Source organism: Nerophis lumbriciformis, linkage group LG36, assembly GCF_033978685.3.
Source record: "Nerophis lumbriciformis linkage group LG36, RoL_Nlum_v2.1, whole genome shotgun sequence".
NCBI classification, from domain to species: Eukaryota; Metazoa; Chordata; class Actinopteri; order Syngnathiformes; family Syngnathidae; genus Nerophis; species Nerophis lumbriciformis.
Window position 1 is genome coordinate 11,219,807 of NC_084583.2, and position 16,835 is coordinate 11,236,641.

At 40.7% G+C, this 16,835-nt stretch overlaps 1 protein-coding gene across 3 annotated transcripts in view; it reads right to left on the bottom strand.

Moving 5' to 3' along the window:
- Window positions 1-16,835, bottom strand: part of spock1 (SPARC (osteonectin), cwcv and kazal like domains proteoglycan 1) — a 314,102-nt gene that overhangs the window by 163,139 nt on the left and 134,128 nt on the right. For all 3 annotated transcript variants that reach the window (XM_072912464.1, XM_061930578.1, XM_061930579.2), the window contains exon 3: window positions 13,618-13,663. In XM_072912464.1, the coding sequence (XP_072768565.1) occupies window positions 13,618-13,663 (46 nt within the window). The remainder of the gene's footprint in view (window positions 1-13,617; window positions 13,664-16,835) is intronic.

A 16,835-nucleotide genomic window follows, 5' to 3' on the forward strand; every position in this document is an offset into this window, starting at 1 on the left:
CATTTAAGTCCCATCTTAAAACTCACTTGTATACTCTAGCCTTTAAATAGCCCCCCTGTTAGACCAGTTGATCTGCCGTTTCTTTTCTTTTCTCCTCTGCTCCCCTATTCCTTGTGGAGGGGGGGGGGGGCGGGGGGGGGGGGGGGGGGCGCACAGGTCCGGTGGCCATGGATGAAGTGCTGGCTGTCCAGAGTCGGGACCCGGGGTGAACCGCTCGCCTGTGCATTGGCTGGGAACATCTCTGCGCTGCTGACCCGTCTCCGCTCGGGATGGTGTCCTGCTGGCCCCACTATGGACTGGACTCTTACTATTATGTTGGATCCACTATGGACTGGACTCTCACAATATTATGTCAGACCCACTCGACATCCATTGCTTTCGGTCTCCCCTAGAGGGGGGGTGTTACCCACATATGCGGTCCTCTCCAAGGTTCCTCATAGTCATTCACATCGACGTCCCACTGGGGTGAGTTTTTCCTTGCCCTTATGTGGGCTTTGTACCGAGGATGTCGTTGTGGCTTGTGCAGCCCTTTGAGACACTTGTGATTTAGGGCTATATAAATAAACATTGATTGATTGATTGATTGACTGGACTCTCACTATTATGTTAGATCCACTATGGACTGGACTCTCACTATTATGTTGGATCCACTATGGACTGGACTCTCACTATTATGTTAGATCCACTATGGACTGGACTCTCAATATTATGTTGGATCCACTGTGGACTGGACTCTCCCTATAATGTTAGATCCACTATGGACTGGACTCTCACTATTATGTCAGATCCACTATGGACTGGACTATCACTATAATTTTAGATCCACTATGGACTGGACTCCCACTATAATGTTAGATCCACTATGGACTGGACTCTCACTATTATGTCAGATCCACTATGGACTGGACTATCACTATAATTTTAGATCCACTATGGACTGGACTCCCACTATAATGTTAGATCCACTATGGACTGGACTCTCACTATAATGTTAGATCCACTATGGACTGGACTCTCACTATTATGTTAGATCCACTATGGATTAGACTCTCACAATATTATGCTAGATCCACTCGACGTCCATTGCATCCGGTCTCCCCTAGAGGGGTGGGGGTCACCCACATCTGCGGTCCTCTCCAAGATTTCCCAGTCATTCACATTGACATCCCACCGGGTTGTGAGTATTTCCTTGCCCTTATGTGGGATCTGAACCGAGGATGTTGAGACACTTGTGATTTAGGGCTATGTAAATAAACATTGATTTATTGATTGATTGATTGGATTTACTAACGAGGGATGCTCCTGCTCATGTTTAGCAGCACCAACAAGTCACTTGTGATCCAACTGGTTTCGTTCATTAGATTTGACAGAAAGAAGCATTAATCACAGACTGATTCACCAAGGGACTGGATTTTCCTCCGTCAACCTTGCAGCTGCTGATTAGTCTCCAAGGGCGACAAGTGATTCATTAGTCAAACTCAGATCAACAGGCGATGACTGATACCAGCATCCTTTCGGGTGTGTTGACCCTCCCTCGGGTGCTGTGGTCATTTTCATTTGAATGATGGGATGTGAGCACACACATATTCTGGATTTTATGGGACAATTTGGTTTTCTCAAATTCATCCTCTTTTGTTCCACCTTATAGTCAGTGATTTACAGGGCAATTCATCAAAAGTCCAGACAGATAAATGTTTGTCTGGCCGTCTTTTCGGCTCCAAACAAAAGCAAGACGTCGTAGATAACTTGATTTATTGTGCTATTTTGCAGTATCTACTAGTTGGTGGTTAGTTTTGGCTTTGTGGAAGACAAGGACGCAAGACATCAAAATGACGCCTCGTATCCAAGAGACGTTTATGATCTCGATGGTCGTGTGGGTTTGGCGAGAAAATTGTCCCCACACCAGCTGGGTGGAAATTGACCCCATGAGAAGCGATTCGGGCACTGAAAACCACCAAATGTTCCCGAATTGTCAGATTGACTTCCATTATTCAGTTGCTGTCTAATAGTTCTTCTGTCCGCTATTCTCCGGCGTGCCGTTTGCATGACAGTAACTGCACGGTGGAATTGTGTGTCAGGAGCAGAGCTTTCATAGCAGTGCGGCAGGGGAGCCATTGTGGCACAAAAATCAAATGGAACTTTCAAGAACAGTTCTTTATGTTGCTGTTTTCTGCACAGTTTTGTTCAGTACTCAGCACAAAGCAAATATAGTGTAAAACCATCAGAGACATGGTTTGCAGATGTCACCAATGTTTTCTCTATATAATAGAACTGATTTCATGTGGACAGAAATAATGACGGACTGTGGTCGTTTGGATCAGGGGTCCTCAGACTATGGTCCACGGGCCAGATCCTGCCTTCCTCAGGAAAATCCTATTGTTGATGCCCATATCTGATGTAGAGATTTGGTGGGCGGGGGATGTATATTGTAGCATCCTGGAAGAGTTGGTGCTGCAAGGGATTCTGGGTATTTGTTCTGTTGTGTTTATGTTGTGTTACGGTGCGGATGTTCTCCCGAAATGTGTTTGTCATTCTTGTTTGGTGTGGGTTCACTTTGTAACACTCATAAAGTTGTTTATACGGCCACCCTCAGTGTGACCTGTATGCCTTGCATTCACTTGTGTGTGTGTGTAAAAGCTGCATATATTACGTGACTGGGCCGGCACGCTGTTTGTATGGAGGAAAAGCGGACGTGACGACAGGTTGTAGAGGACGCTAAAGGCAGTGCCTTTAAGGCACGCCCCCAATAATGTTGTCCGGGTAGAAATCGGGAGAAATGCGGGAGAATGGTTGCCCCGGGAGATTTTCGGGAGGGGCACTGAAATTCGGGAGTCTCCCGGGGAAATCGGGAGGTTGAAAACGATACCGATAATTTCCGATATTACATTTTAAAGCATTTATGAGCCGATATCTCTAATATATATATATATATATATATATATATATATATATATATATATATATATATGCATATATATATACAGTGTATATATGCATATATATATATATATATATATATATATATATATATATATATATATCTATTATGTTAGATCCACTATGGACTGGACTCTCACTATTATGTTAGATCCACTATGGACTGGACTCTCACTATTATGTTAGATCCACTATGGACTGGACTCTCACACTATTATGTTAGATCCACTATGGACTGGACTCTTACTATTATGTTAGATCCACTATGGACTAGACTCTCACTATTATGTTAGATCCACTATGGACTGGACTCTCACTATTATGTTAGATCCACTATGGACTGGACTCTCACTATTATGTTAGATCCACTATGGACTTGACTCTCACACTATTATGTTAGATCCACTATGGACTGGACTCTTACTATTATGTTAGATCCACTATGGACTAGACTCTCACTATTATGTTAGATCCACTATGGACTGGACTCTCACTATTATGTTAGATCCACTATGGACTGGACTCTCACTATTATGTTAGATCCACTATGGAATGGACTCTCACTATTATGTTAGATTCACTATGGACTGGACTCTCACTATTATGTTAGATCCACTATGGACTGGACTCTCACTATTATGTTAGACCCACTATGGACTGGACTCTCACACTATTATGTTAGACCCACTATGGACTGGACTCTCACTATTATGTTAGATCCACTATGGACTGGACTCTCACTATTATGTTAGATCCACTATGGACTGGACTCTCACTATTATGTTAGATCCACTATGGACTGGACTCTTACTATTATGTTGGATCCACTATGGACTGGACTCTCACTATTATGTTAGATCCACTGTGGACTGGACTCTCACTATTATGTTAGATCCACTATGGACTGGACTCTTACTATTATGTTAGATCTACTATGGACTGGACTCTCACTATTATGTTTGATCCACTATGGACTGGACTCTCACTATTATGTTAGATCCACTATGGACTGGACTCTCACTATTATGTTAGATCCACTATGGACTGGACTCTCACTATTATGTTAGATCCACTATGGACTGGACTCTTACTATTATGTTGGATCCACTATGGACTGGACTCTCACTATTATGTTAGATCCACTATGGACTGGACTCTCACTATTATGTTAGATCCACTATGGACTGGACTCTCACTATTATGTTGGATCCACTGTGGACTGGACTCTCACTATTATGTTAGATCCACTATGGACTGGACTCTCACTATTATGTTAGATCCACTATGGACTGGACTCTCACTATTATGTTAGATCCACTATGGACTGGACTCTCACTATTAGGTTAGATCCACTATGGACTGGACTCTCACTATTAGGTTAGATCCACTATGGACTGGACTCTCACTATTATGTTAGATCCACTATGGACTGGACTCTCACACTATTATGTTAGATCCACTATGGACTGAACTCTCACTATTATGTTAGATCCACTATGGACTGGACTCTTACTATTATGTTGGATCCACTATGGACTGGACTCTCACTATTATGTTGGATCTACTATGGACTGGACTCTCACAATATTATGTCAGACCCACTCGACATCCATTGCATTCGGTCTCCCCTAGAAAGGGTGGGAGTTTACCCACATATGCGGTCTTCTTCAAGGTTTCTCATAGTCATTCACATCGACGTCCCACTGGGGTGAGTTTTTCCTTGCCCTTATGTGGGCTCTGTACCGAGGATGTCGTCGTGGCTTGTGCAGCCCTTTGAGACACTTGTGATTTAGGGCTATATAAATAAACATTGATTGATTGATTGGTTGAGGTGAACCCAATGAATCCCCATGGAAACTAAAACAAACCCAGAAGGGGAACAAACAGGAACTAAGGGAGTCCAAAACTAACAGAAAATAACAAAACACGGATCATGACAATTTTGTCTTTTGTAAAACTACCAGTGTTGGGTTAGTTACTGAAAACCAGTAACTAGTTACAGTTACTAGTTACTTTATTTCAAAAGTAACTCAGTTACTAACTCAGTTACTTAAACCAAAAAGTAATGCGTTACTGTGAAAAGTAACTATTTAGTTACTTATATATATTTATTTTTATTTTTTTAAGGCCCCATTTAATGCCCTTTTAGCCTTCATTTTAGTACTGTTATTGCACTGGAGAATAATACAATCTGTTGATCAACTTGACACGCACCTACTCAGTGGCCTAGTGGTTAGAGTGTCCGCCCTGAGATCGGTAGGTTGTGAGTTCAAACCCCGGCCGAGTCATACCAAAGACTATAAAAATGGGACCCATTACCTCCCTGCTTGGCACTCAGCATCCAGGGTTGAAATTGGGGGTTAAATCACCAAAATGATTCCCGGGCGCGGCCACCGCTGCTGCCCACTGCTCCCCTCACCTCCCAGGGGGTGATCAAGGGTGATGGGTCAAATGCAGAGAATAATCTCGCCACACCTAGTGTGTGTGTGACAATCATTGGTACTTTAACTTTTTAACTTTATTTGCATCACTGAACTCTGCTAAGCAATGTGCTCTACATACAACACACAAAGACAAAGATATGTTTTAAAGGGCCAATTTGTTTCAGACCAGAACAAATTGACAAAACTATTTTAAATAGCTACAACTTAACATACATAAGTAACAAACAGCATAATAACAACATAACAAGAAAGGCACACACTACATACATAAAGCCTAACCAGGCGTTTTCTCAAGGAATTCTGAAATAAAATCATGTCTGAAGCCCAGAACACTCTACACATTTCCCCACTTAGTTTAGAGAAAAGGAAATATTAGCCTGGCCCACTAGTATCCTTCTTTAGGTTTGTGAACTTTATAGTCTAAACATTTAGAGAGATGTGATAATCAAACACTCTAAAAGTTTAAAATGAAAGAGTATATAAGAGAATTGACAGAGTGTGTGTACCTTCAGTGTGCAGTGCCTCATTAAAATCCAGCCGCTGTTGGAGGTGGAGGTGAGTGTGTGTCTCTTTACTAGCTTCGTCGAAGCATGTTGTTTTTGTCGCTGTTTCAGCATATTTGAAACTTACATTCAGCTAAAATGTTCTTTTCTTTGTGGTCGATAAAAGAAACGTACTGAAAATATCTCCATTTTAAGAAACTCGGCTTCGGGGTTCGCCATGACGTCTTGATAGTAGACACAGACACGCCCCCTCCCACACACACACACACACACTCACACACACACACACACACGTACACACAGACAGCGCGCCTCTTTTTTGTCGCCTCTTCAGCAGCGCTGCAACACTCAGATCTTCTCAGTTTCTAGCCGATACTACATAAAAAATAACGCAAAATAACTTTGTAACGCGTTAGTCCCAACACTGAAAACTACAGTACACACCTAGAATTTGCAGTGATTTAAGAATATTGTTATTGGTCACATTACTCACAAGGAACTAGCCCAAATGAATCTGCACAACACTTGTTTCCCTAAAGAATTACAGTAATTGTGTTTGGATACATATCCCCACCAAGTACGGTTTGTTATTCTGCTCAGAGAGGTGCAATCCAATCAGTTCTGTAGTGTGTGTGTGTGTGTGTGTGTGTGTGTGTGTGTGTGTGTGTGTGTGTGTGTGTGTGTGTGTGTGTGTGTCACAGGGAATGAGCAAGTGGTTGAAATAACTGAGTTTAGCCAAGAGTTAGTGAAGGTCTAAGATCATTACACACTTCAGAGTGATTGATATAGCAGACTTGACTGTGTTGTAATAGTAAGCTTGTAAGCATCACATGCAAATGAGCGTTTGGTGCAGCCGTGCACACGCACACACATTCTGAGAACATATTTGCTATAAAGTGGAGTCTCTTATTTTCATAAACTGCGTCGGGGTAGATGACATTTAAATTGAAAATGAACATTAAACACTGGGAATAGAGACACAAGTGAAGGAAGCGCTAAAACACCGTAAGTATGGTTTAATTGGGTTGATTATGCAGCTGCCAAGTGTGAACTATATTTAAGCTTTGTTGAATGAAATCATAACAGCTGAAAATGTGCCTTTGTTAATTGACAAAGACTTATTTGAAAGCGTAATAAGTCCAGACGGTTAATTTATATTAAAACAGCCTTGAAAACATTTGATGATGACGTGTATAAGTTTTCTTTAACACTCTGTACAATACCGTTATCTCTTATCTAGGGATGTATGCAAAGAACCAATATAGTTTTGGTACCGGTTCCCAGAGGTGGGACCAAGTCATTGCTTTGCAAGTCACAAGTAAGTCTCAAGTCTTTGCCCTCAAGTCTCGAGTCAAGTCCCGAGTCAAGTCCAAAGTCAAGACAGGAAAGCATTTTGAGTTTTGAGTCCTTTCAAGTCCTTTTAACCACCGACTAATATATTTACACAGATTGTGTATGCTTTTAAAACGCTGTATTTATTTACTAAAACAAGTGCATTTGAAATTGGAGGAAAAAAAATATTGCTGACATTGCACTTTATAATAGCACTATTAACCAGTCATTTTAAACATTTAACTCATTCCTTTACAGAATAAACACATTTGAAAAAACAAGTGCAACTGTAGTTATTTGTACAAAAGTGTTAACATTGTATTTCCATGCATTGTAACTAGTTCCACAGCAGTTTCTGTCCTGTTCTTACTTATCTCATTGATCTCATCTCATACTGTATGTGTGTTGATGTGTGCATACACATGAAAAACATAACAAATACATGAACAAAACAATGAACAGAGTTGTACTTTTTACAAACCCCGTTTCCATATGAGTTGGGAAATTGTGTTCGATGTAAATATAAACTGAAAACAATGATTTGCAAATCCTTTTCAACCCATATTCAGTTGAATATGCTACAAAGACAACATATTTGATGTTCGAACTGATCAACTTTTTTTTTTTGCAAATTATCATTAACTTTAGAATTTGATGCCAGCAACACGTGACAAAGACGTTGGGAAAGGTGGCAATAAATACTGATAAAGTTGAGGAATGCTCATCAAACACTTATTTGGAACATCCCACAGGTGAACAGGCAAATTGGGAACAGGTGGGTGCCATGATTGGGTATAAAAGTAGATTCCATGAAATGCTCAGTCATTCACAAACAAGGATGGGGCGAGGGTCACCACTTTGTCAACAAATGCGTGAGCAAATTGTTGAACAGTTTAAGAAAAACCTTTCTCAACCAGCTATTGCAAGGAATTTGGGGTTTTTGCCATCTACGGTCCGTAATATCATCAAAGGGTTCAGAGAATCTGGAGAAATCACTGCACGTAAGCGATGATATTACGGACCTTTGATCCCTCAGGCGGTACTGCATCAAAAAGCGATATAAAGATTATTTATGTATTGAATATTTGTTTACTTACTATGGTATATTATTCATTTATTCACTGTTCTGTTACAAAGAACAAGAAAATGGGAAAAAATGCTATGGTATGAAAAGGGGTAGGATTAAATAAGCTCAGCATCTTCCTACTCCTTTTCGAACGTGCTGTAATGTAACAACTGCAAATATGTGATGCATGACATTGCATCGTATTCACATTCCAAATAAACTGAAACTGAACTGAAAGTGTAGAGACTTCGCTGCTGTAAGATGTAACGTGATGTTGCTGGTGTTCCCATCTCTTGTGATAATATAAACAGAAATGGGAAAACAATCTTTTCACATCTTTATTTACACCAAACTACATACAGTACCGATAAGAGTCCCAATGACTATTGGTATTGGTATCGATAAAATCATAACCCCTAGTACGAACCTGGGCAAATTAAGGCCCGGGCCTTTAAGCTTTTCAATCTGGCCAGCCAGACTTTCCCAAATATTTTTTTCAGATCTTTAAAGGCCTACTGAAACCCACTACTACCGACCACGCAGTCTGATAGTTTATACATCAATGATGAAATCTTAACATTGCAACACATGCCAATACGGCCGGGTTAGCTTACTAAAGTGCAATTTTAAATTTTGCGCGAAATATCCTGCTGAAAACGTCTCGGTATGATGATGTCTGCGCGTGACGTCACGGGATGTAGAGGACATTTTGGGACAGCATGGTGGCCAGCTATTAAGTCGTCTGTTTTCATCGCAACATTCCACAGTATTCTGGACATCTGTGTTGGTGAATCTTTTGCAATTTGTTCAGTGAACAATGGAGACAGCAAAGAAGAAAGCTGTAGGTGGGAAGCGGTGCATTGAGGTCGACTGCAGCAACACAAACACGGCCGGTGTTTCATTGTTTACATTCCCGAAAGATGACAGTCAATCTTTACCATTGGCCTGTGGAGAACTGGGACAACAGAGACTCTTACCAGGAGGACTTTGAGTTGGATACGCAGACGCGGTACCGTGAGTACGCATGCAGCTGCGGCTTCCAAATATTTGATCGCTTGCCCGTACGTGCGTGCCGCTATGTGCATGTCACGTACGTAACTTTGGGGACTTTGGGGAAATATATGTGCTGTATGAACTTTGGGGAGGTGAACGGTACTTTGGGCTGTGGGATTGAGTGTGTTGTGCAGGTGTTTGAGTTGTATTGGCGGGTTATATGGACGGGAGGGGGGAGGAGTTTGTTATGCGGGATTAATTTGTGGCATATTAAATATAAGCCTGGTTGTGTTGTGGCTAATAGAGTATATATATGTCTTGTGTTTATTTACTGTTTTAGTCATTCCCAGCTGAATATCAGGTCCCACCCGCCTCTCACAGCATCGTCCCTATCTGAATCGCTCCCACTGCCCTCTAGTCCTTCACTCTCACTTTCCTCATCCACAAATCTTTCATCCTCGCTCAAACTAATGGGGAAATCATCGCTTTCTCGGTCCGAATCGCTCTCGCTGCTGGTGGCCATGATTGTAAACAATGTGCAGATGTGAGGAGCTCCACAACCTGTGACGTCACGCTACTCGTCTGCTACTTCCGGTACAGGCAAGGCTTTTTTATCAGCGACCAAAAGTTGCGAACTTTCTCGTCGATGTTCTCTACTAAATCCTTTCAGCAAAAATATGGCAATATCGCCAAATGATCAAGTATGACACATAGAATGGACCTGCTATCCCCGTTTAAATAAGAAAATCGCATTTCAGTAGGTCTTTAAGATGTAAAGTGTAGCTGCCATTATGATGTGCAGTGATGGTTTCGAATGACCGTAAGTCTTCAACTATACAAAAAATGTCAATGGTTGGAATCTGCGCTTTTGCATGACATACTAGTTACTATGGTAATCTAATTAGTTACTATGGTCATCTAATTAGTTACTTTGGTCATCTAATTAGTTACTATGGTAATCTAAATCACAGCAGCTCAGACGAGGCACCAAGCAGTGTGGGTGTGGAGCGTTTCCACAGAGTGTTTCCAGAGCGAGCCTGAAAATGTGGGTGTCAGGGACAGACACGGAAGGAGATTTTTACAACAAAGTTGTAAAGCTTAGTGATATATCAGATTGTAGGTGGTTTTTTTTACCCTTCAAGCTCATATTTCGCTGTGTTTGTTGCATTTTTGTTGCGTTTCGCTTGATTGTGAAATATGTGGATGGAGAGGGGGTGTGACGTTCATATGTTGTCAATATTCAGTGTTTTATCGTTCATAGTCATACTTGCCAACAATGTTCCCTCTAATTTTTCATGTGTGTGAGCAAAGGCAAAAACTCCCTGAGCATTCAGTGGAGCCCATGTGAGCAACATCAGACGTGCACACTGTGGCTACACCAGCAGCACACCTGTCCCAAACCTGACTAAATAACAAGTTCAATCTCCATCCATCCATCCATTTTCTACCGCTTGTCCCTTTCGGGGTCGCGGGGGGTGCTGGAGCCTATCTCAGCTGCATTCGGGCGGAAGGCGGTGTACATCCTGGACAAGTCCCCACCTCATCGCAGGGCCAGCACAGATACACAGACAACATTCTCTTATTATTATAATCAAATGACAGCAGTCATTTCCATGAGGTTATTTTTCTAATATAAGTGTTTGGGTCCACTTACAATGACAATAACAACAAAAATTGTTTTTCATGAACTGTGTACTTGTATTGTTTGTCTGGGTGGAGGTCCTGCTTTGGAAATAATTTGTACCCCTTTCAGACATTGCATTTAGTTCCCATTAAAACATTCACATGTTGCACAATGAGATGTAAGCAGGGGATCATGTGTACATTCCTGCAACTTCCTGTTTGTAAAAAATATATTTTTATTAGTATTTATTTAATATACTAACGGCATTTCATGATTAATATTTGTAAATTAAGATTCCTAATGACACCAGAATAAGCACACATTTGATTGCTAAATCATAGTGTAACGACCTGGAATGACACTTTATGTGTGGTGTTGGAGTTGTCCGAATTTTTGTGTGGCTGTAAACGCATCACTGGCGAAGTGCCATATGTGCATGTGTCGGCGCAAGTGAGAAAGAGCGAGCAGCTGCTGTTGATATAACAAAGTTGCTTTTGGTCTGGTTTGTACTGCAGAAAATGACCAATCTTGGTAGATATATATATTTTTTACTAATGTTTTGGTGATGTGTTTATGGCCGACAATGAAGAGTTTTGCTCAGTAAAGTGATCGATGGAATTCATGTCCTCAAAGCGTCTCGACAGACGTTACAATATTTGAACAATGATGACGAAAACTGTTTTCTCTGTCGTGTTCGTGTGTCAAAAATTGTTATGCGCTTATTTTTTTTATTTGATTTTGTGCGTGGCATAGATTTGCCGTGCGCAGAGGACGCTTGAGCAGTGCGCAATTGCACAGGCGCACACCTTAGAGGGAACATTGCTTGCCAACCCTCCCGAATTTTCCGGGAGACTCCCGAATTTCAGTGCCTCTCCCGAAAATCTCCCGGGACAACCATTCTCCCGAATTTCTCCCGATTTCCAGCCGGACAACTATATTGGTGGCGTGCCTTAAAGGCACTGCCTTTAGCGTCCTCTCACCTGAAAAGGAGACTATTATATATGTCTCCGTTATCCATAGGTTTATCTATAACCCATAACACGGTGGCCGAATGGATATAGTCACTCATGAACGGTCAGAGAAGCACAAGGCGGCGGCAACGCAGTATTATGGGCCACCTTGCTAAATGGAGACCCGAGGGTGTAACATATCCCCAGACAAAGATGGCTATGCTGATAGCTGCAAACAACATCCTGTTCTCATTTGCGGATGTTTTCAACAAATCCGTGAAAGATATGTTCCCGGATTCAGAGATCGCTCGCCAGTACTCAAATGGCAGAACAAAGGCTACTCAAATAGTGAAAGGTAAGTGTTATTTTTTTTAAAGTAAGCAGCAAGTACAGTACAGTTAGTAGAACAACTGTGTTTTTATTACTGTTTACTGTACTATATATATATTAGGGCTGTGAATCTTTGTGTGTCCCACAATTCGATTCAATATCTATTCTTGGGGTCACGATTCGATTCAAAATTGATTTTTTTCGATTCAACGCAATTCTCGATTCCAAAACGATATTTTCCCGATTCAAAAGATTCTCTATTCATTCAATACAAAGGATTTCAGCAGGATCTACCCCAGTCTGCTGACTTTCAAGCAGAGTAGTAGATTTTTGTAAAAAGCTTTTATAATTGTAAAGGACAATGTTTTATCAACTGATTGCAATAATGTACATTTGTTTTAACTATTAAATGAACCAAGAATATGACTTATTTTATCTTTGTGAAAATATTGGACACAGTGTGTTGTCAAGCTTATGAGATGCGATGCAAGTGTAAGCCACTATTCTTTTTTTTTTTTATAAATGTCTAATGATAATGTCAATGAGGGATTTTTAATCACTGGTATGTTGAAATTGTCACTAATATTGATACTGTTGTTGATAATATTCATTTTTGTTTCACTACTTTTGGTTTGTTCTGTGTTGTGTTTGTGTCTCCTCAATTGCTCTGTTTACTGCAGTTCTGAGTGTTGCTGGGTTGGGTTTGCTTTTGGAATTGGATTGCATTGTTATGGTATTGCTGTGTATTGTTTTTTTGGATTGATTAATTCAAAATAAATAAATAAATCAAATAAAAAAATAAAAATAAATAAATAAATAAAAATAGATTTTTTTTAAATGAGAATCGATTCTGAATTGCACAACGTGAGAATCAGTGAATTCTAGCTATAAATATACTCCTCCCCCCTTAACCCCGCCTCGAACCCCCCAATCTCCGGAATTCGGAGGTCTCAGGGTTGGCAAGTGTGTTCATAGTTAATATTGTAAATCCCACATTCTTCCTTTTCATGTACATTCTGGGTGTCTTATTCAGTAAAAAAAATGTCAAATTCCATTCCGTGTTTCAAGGCAGTCTGTCATAACGTGTTTAGCGTTCAATCAGACATTGTGAGGTTTTGAATCAGTGTTCCTAAAAATCAGATATACCGGCCCCCCAGACACATTTTTTTCTCTAAATTTGGCCCCCAAGTCAAAATAATTGCCCAGGCCTGCCCTGGTAGGTGATCCAGGGTTGCCGTGGTAATGATGTATGCTTTTGTCCATGTACCCAGCTGGGTTTTTTTTCAACATTTAATTAATTGTTAATTTCCATAATTAATCAATCCAGGACATTTAGTCAAACGTCCATCTCTCGAGTATACACTCATTTAAAATGACATGAGGCATCTTTAAATCACAGCTGCATGAGTTACTCACACGGTAGATATGGATGACTTACCTTGGTCTAGAGACCTGGAGGGAGCCCAGCTTTTGAAGTAGTCATCCTGTTTCGAAAAAACGACACGTGACATCGGGTTAGAAGGTGTGTGTTATTACACAATAGCTTCATAAATCTACGCAGCCCAAAGTTGTCTTGGTGGCGTCTGCATCTAAAGTAGCAGCCAAAAGTGACTCTCCATGTCGATGCTATCGGTGACAAAGTGCATCAGGCAGAGAAATCCTGCTAGATTTCCGAAGCAGGAACCCGATCTTTATCTTCCTACAAACCCCGTTTCCATGTGAGTTGGGAAATTGTGTTAGATGTAAATATAAACGGAATACAATGATTTGCAAATCATTTTCAACCCATATTCAGTTGAATGCACTACAAAGACAACATATTTGATGTTCAAACTCTAATAATAATTAACTTAGAATTTCATGGCTGCAACACGTGCCAAAGTAGTTAGGAAAGGGCATGTTCACCACTGTGTTACATCACCTTTCCTTTTAGCAACACTCAGTAAATGATTGGGAACTGAGGAGACACATTTTTTAAGCTTCTCAGGTGGAATTCTTTCCCATTCTTGCTTGATGTACAGCTTAAGTTGTTCAACAGTCCGGGGGTCTCCGTTGTGGTATTTTAGGCTTCATAATGCGCCACACAGTTTCAATGGGAGACAGGTCTGGACTACAGGCAGGCCAGTCTAGTACCCGCACTCTTTTACTATGAAGCCACGTTGATGTAACACGTGGCTTGGCATTGTCTTGCTGAAATAAGCAGGGGCGTCCATGGTAACGTTGCTTGGATGGCAACATATGTCGCTCCAAAACCTGTATGTACCTTTCAGCATTAATGGCGCCTTCACAGATGTGTAAGTTACCCATGTCTTGGGCACTAATACACCCCCATACCATCACAGATTCTAGCTTTTCAACTTTACGCCTATAACAATCCGGATGGTTCTTTTCCTCTTTGGTCCGGAGGACACGACGTCCACAGTTTCCAAAAAAAAAATTAAATGTGGACTCGTCAGACCACAGAACACTTTTCCACTTTGTATCAGTCCATCTGAAATGAGCTCAGGCCCAGCGAAGCCGACGGCGTTTCTGGGTGTTGTTGATAAACGGTTTTCGCCTTGCATAGGAGAGTTTTAGCTTGCACTTACAAATGTAGCGACCAACTGTAGTTACTGACAGTGGGTTTCTGAAGTGTTCCTGAGCCCATGTGGTGATATCCTTTTTACACTGATGTCGCTTGTTGATGCAGTACAGCCTGAGGGATTGAAGGTCACGGGCTTAGCTGCTTACGTGCAGTGATTTCTCCAGATTCTCTAAAGCCTTTGATGCTAATACGGACCGTAGATGGTGAAATACCTCAATTCCTTCTAATAGCTGGTTGAGAAAGGTTTTTCTTAAACTGTTCAACAATTTGCTCACACATTCGTTGACAAAGTGGTGACCCTCGCCCCATCCTTGTTTGTGAATGACTGAGCATTTCATGGAATCTACTTTTATACCCAATCATGGCACCCACCTGTTCCCAATTTGCCTGTTCACCTGTGGGATGTTCCAAATAAGTGTTTGATGAGCATTCCTCAACTTTATCAGTATTTATTGCCACCTTTCCCAACTTCTTTGTCACGTGTTGCTGGCATCAAATTCTAAAGTTAATGATTATTTGCAAAAAAAAAAAAAAAAAGGTTTATCAGTTTGAACATCAAATATGTTGTCTTTGTAGCATATTCAACTGAATATGGGTTGAAAATGATTTGCAAATCTTTGTATTCCGTTTATATTTACATCTAACACCATTTCCCAACTCATATGGAAACAGGGTTTGTACTCGGATGAGGAGATGAGAGCCAACCAGAGGGCGAGAAATTAGACAACATTACGATTCCGTCAACAGAACGGATAAAACTGACCTGCTCATGTCTAAGTTCTGATGTTTGAGTTTGAAATGACTTGGCAAAGTTGGAAAAGAGGAGATTGAACCTAATTTGAATCCCCCAAAGCTCCCTGTTCGTCAGCGGCGGCCTCATTTCTCTTTTCTTAGTTTTATATCCATCCTTCACATTAGAAATTAACAATAATATGAATAATAATAGATTTTATTGTAATACTGTTCAAACATACATATACACATACTGTACATATACAAGTGCATATACATGCATACACTCATGCACATAATCACGTTTCATCAAACATACATTAACGTTGTTGCCCTAGGGTAAACTGGGTGTAACACATGGCACACTGACACGGCTTAACCAATTGTTACTATAACAATCTACAAGGTTAATATAGGTTGCTTCTCTTTCTTCCCCTCCATTTTTCTGCATTGTTTTGTATCTCTAGTAATCATTACGTATATGTATTGTTGCATTTGAACAACGGTATCGTTGATAATAGAGGTAAATCATTGGTATCGTTCATTATCAATAGCGCTATTTCTATTGGTATTTGTATTGCTCCATTTGTAGTGTAATAATGCTCATTGTCATTTCTGTATTATTTTGTATTTTGCTACTTGCTTCTTTGCTTTCACTGATGTTGCTCTATTGTTGTTGATTTTGTTGTTGTTGTTATTGTTGTGTTTGCTGTTGTTTTTGTCTCTCTGTCTAATCCCCCTCTTGTCCCCACAATTCCCTCCACTGTCTTCCTTTTCTTCTCTTTCCATCCCCTCCTGCTCCGGCCCGGCTGCACCAAATGATAATATAAATACATTTAATAAAGTCAAATACAAATAAGGCAACAATAGAAGTATCCTACACTTCTCTTTTGTAAAGTAAATAAAGATAATAAAAAAATAAAAACTAGAATAGCCTAATAGCTAGAACAAGTATGCATATATCTAAAAAAGAAAAAAAAAGAAGGGTTTTTAAGCCTTTTTTAAAAGCTTCCGCAGTCTGTGGTGCCCTCAGGTGGTCAGGGAGAGAATTCCACAGACTGGGAGCGGCGGAGCAGAAAGCCCGGTCTCCCATTGTTCGTAGCTCGCTGCTGGAATTTTAATTAAAATTTTCCTGAGAAAACTCTCCTGAAGGAATCAATAAAGTACTATCTATCTATCTATCTATCTAGCTTTGTCCTCGGAGTTTGGAGGAGGTTAGCCTGTCCGGAGCGGAGGTGTCGTGTGGAGGATTTGGGGGTGAGTAGTTCTTTGATGTAGAGGGGGGAATTTCCATGGAGGCACTGGTGGGTTAGTAGGGAGACTTTGTATTCAATCCTGAG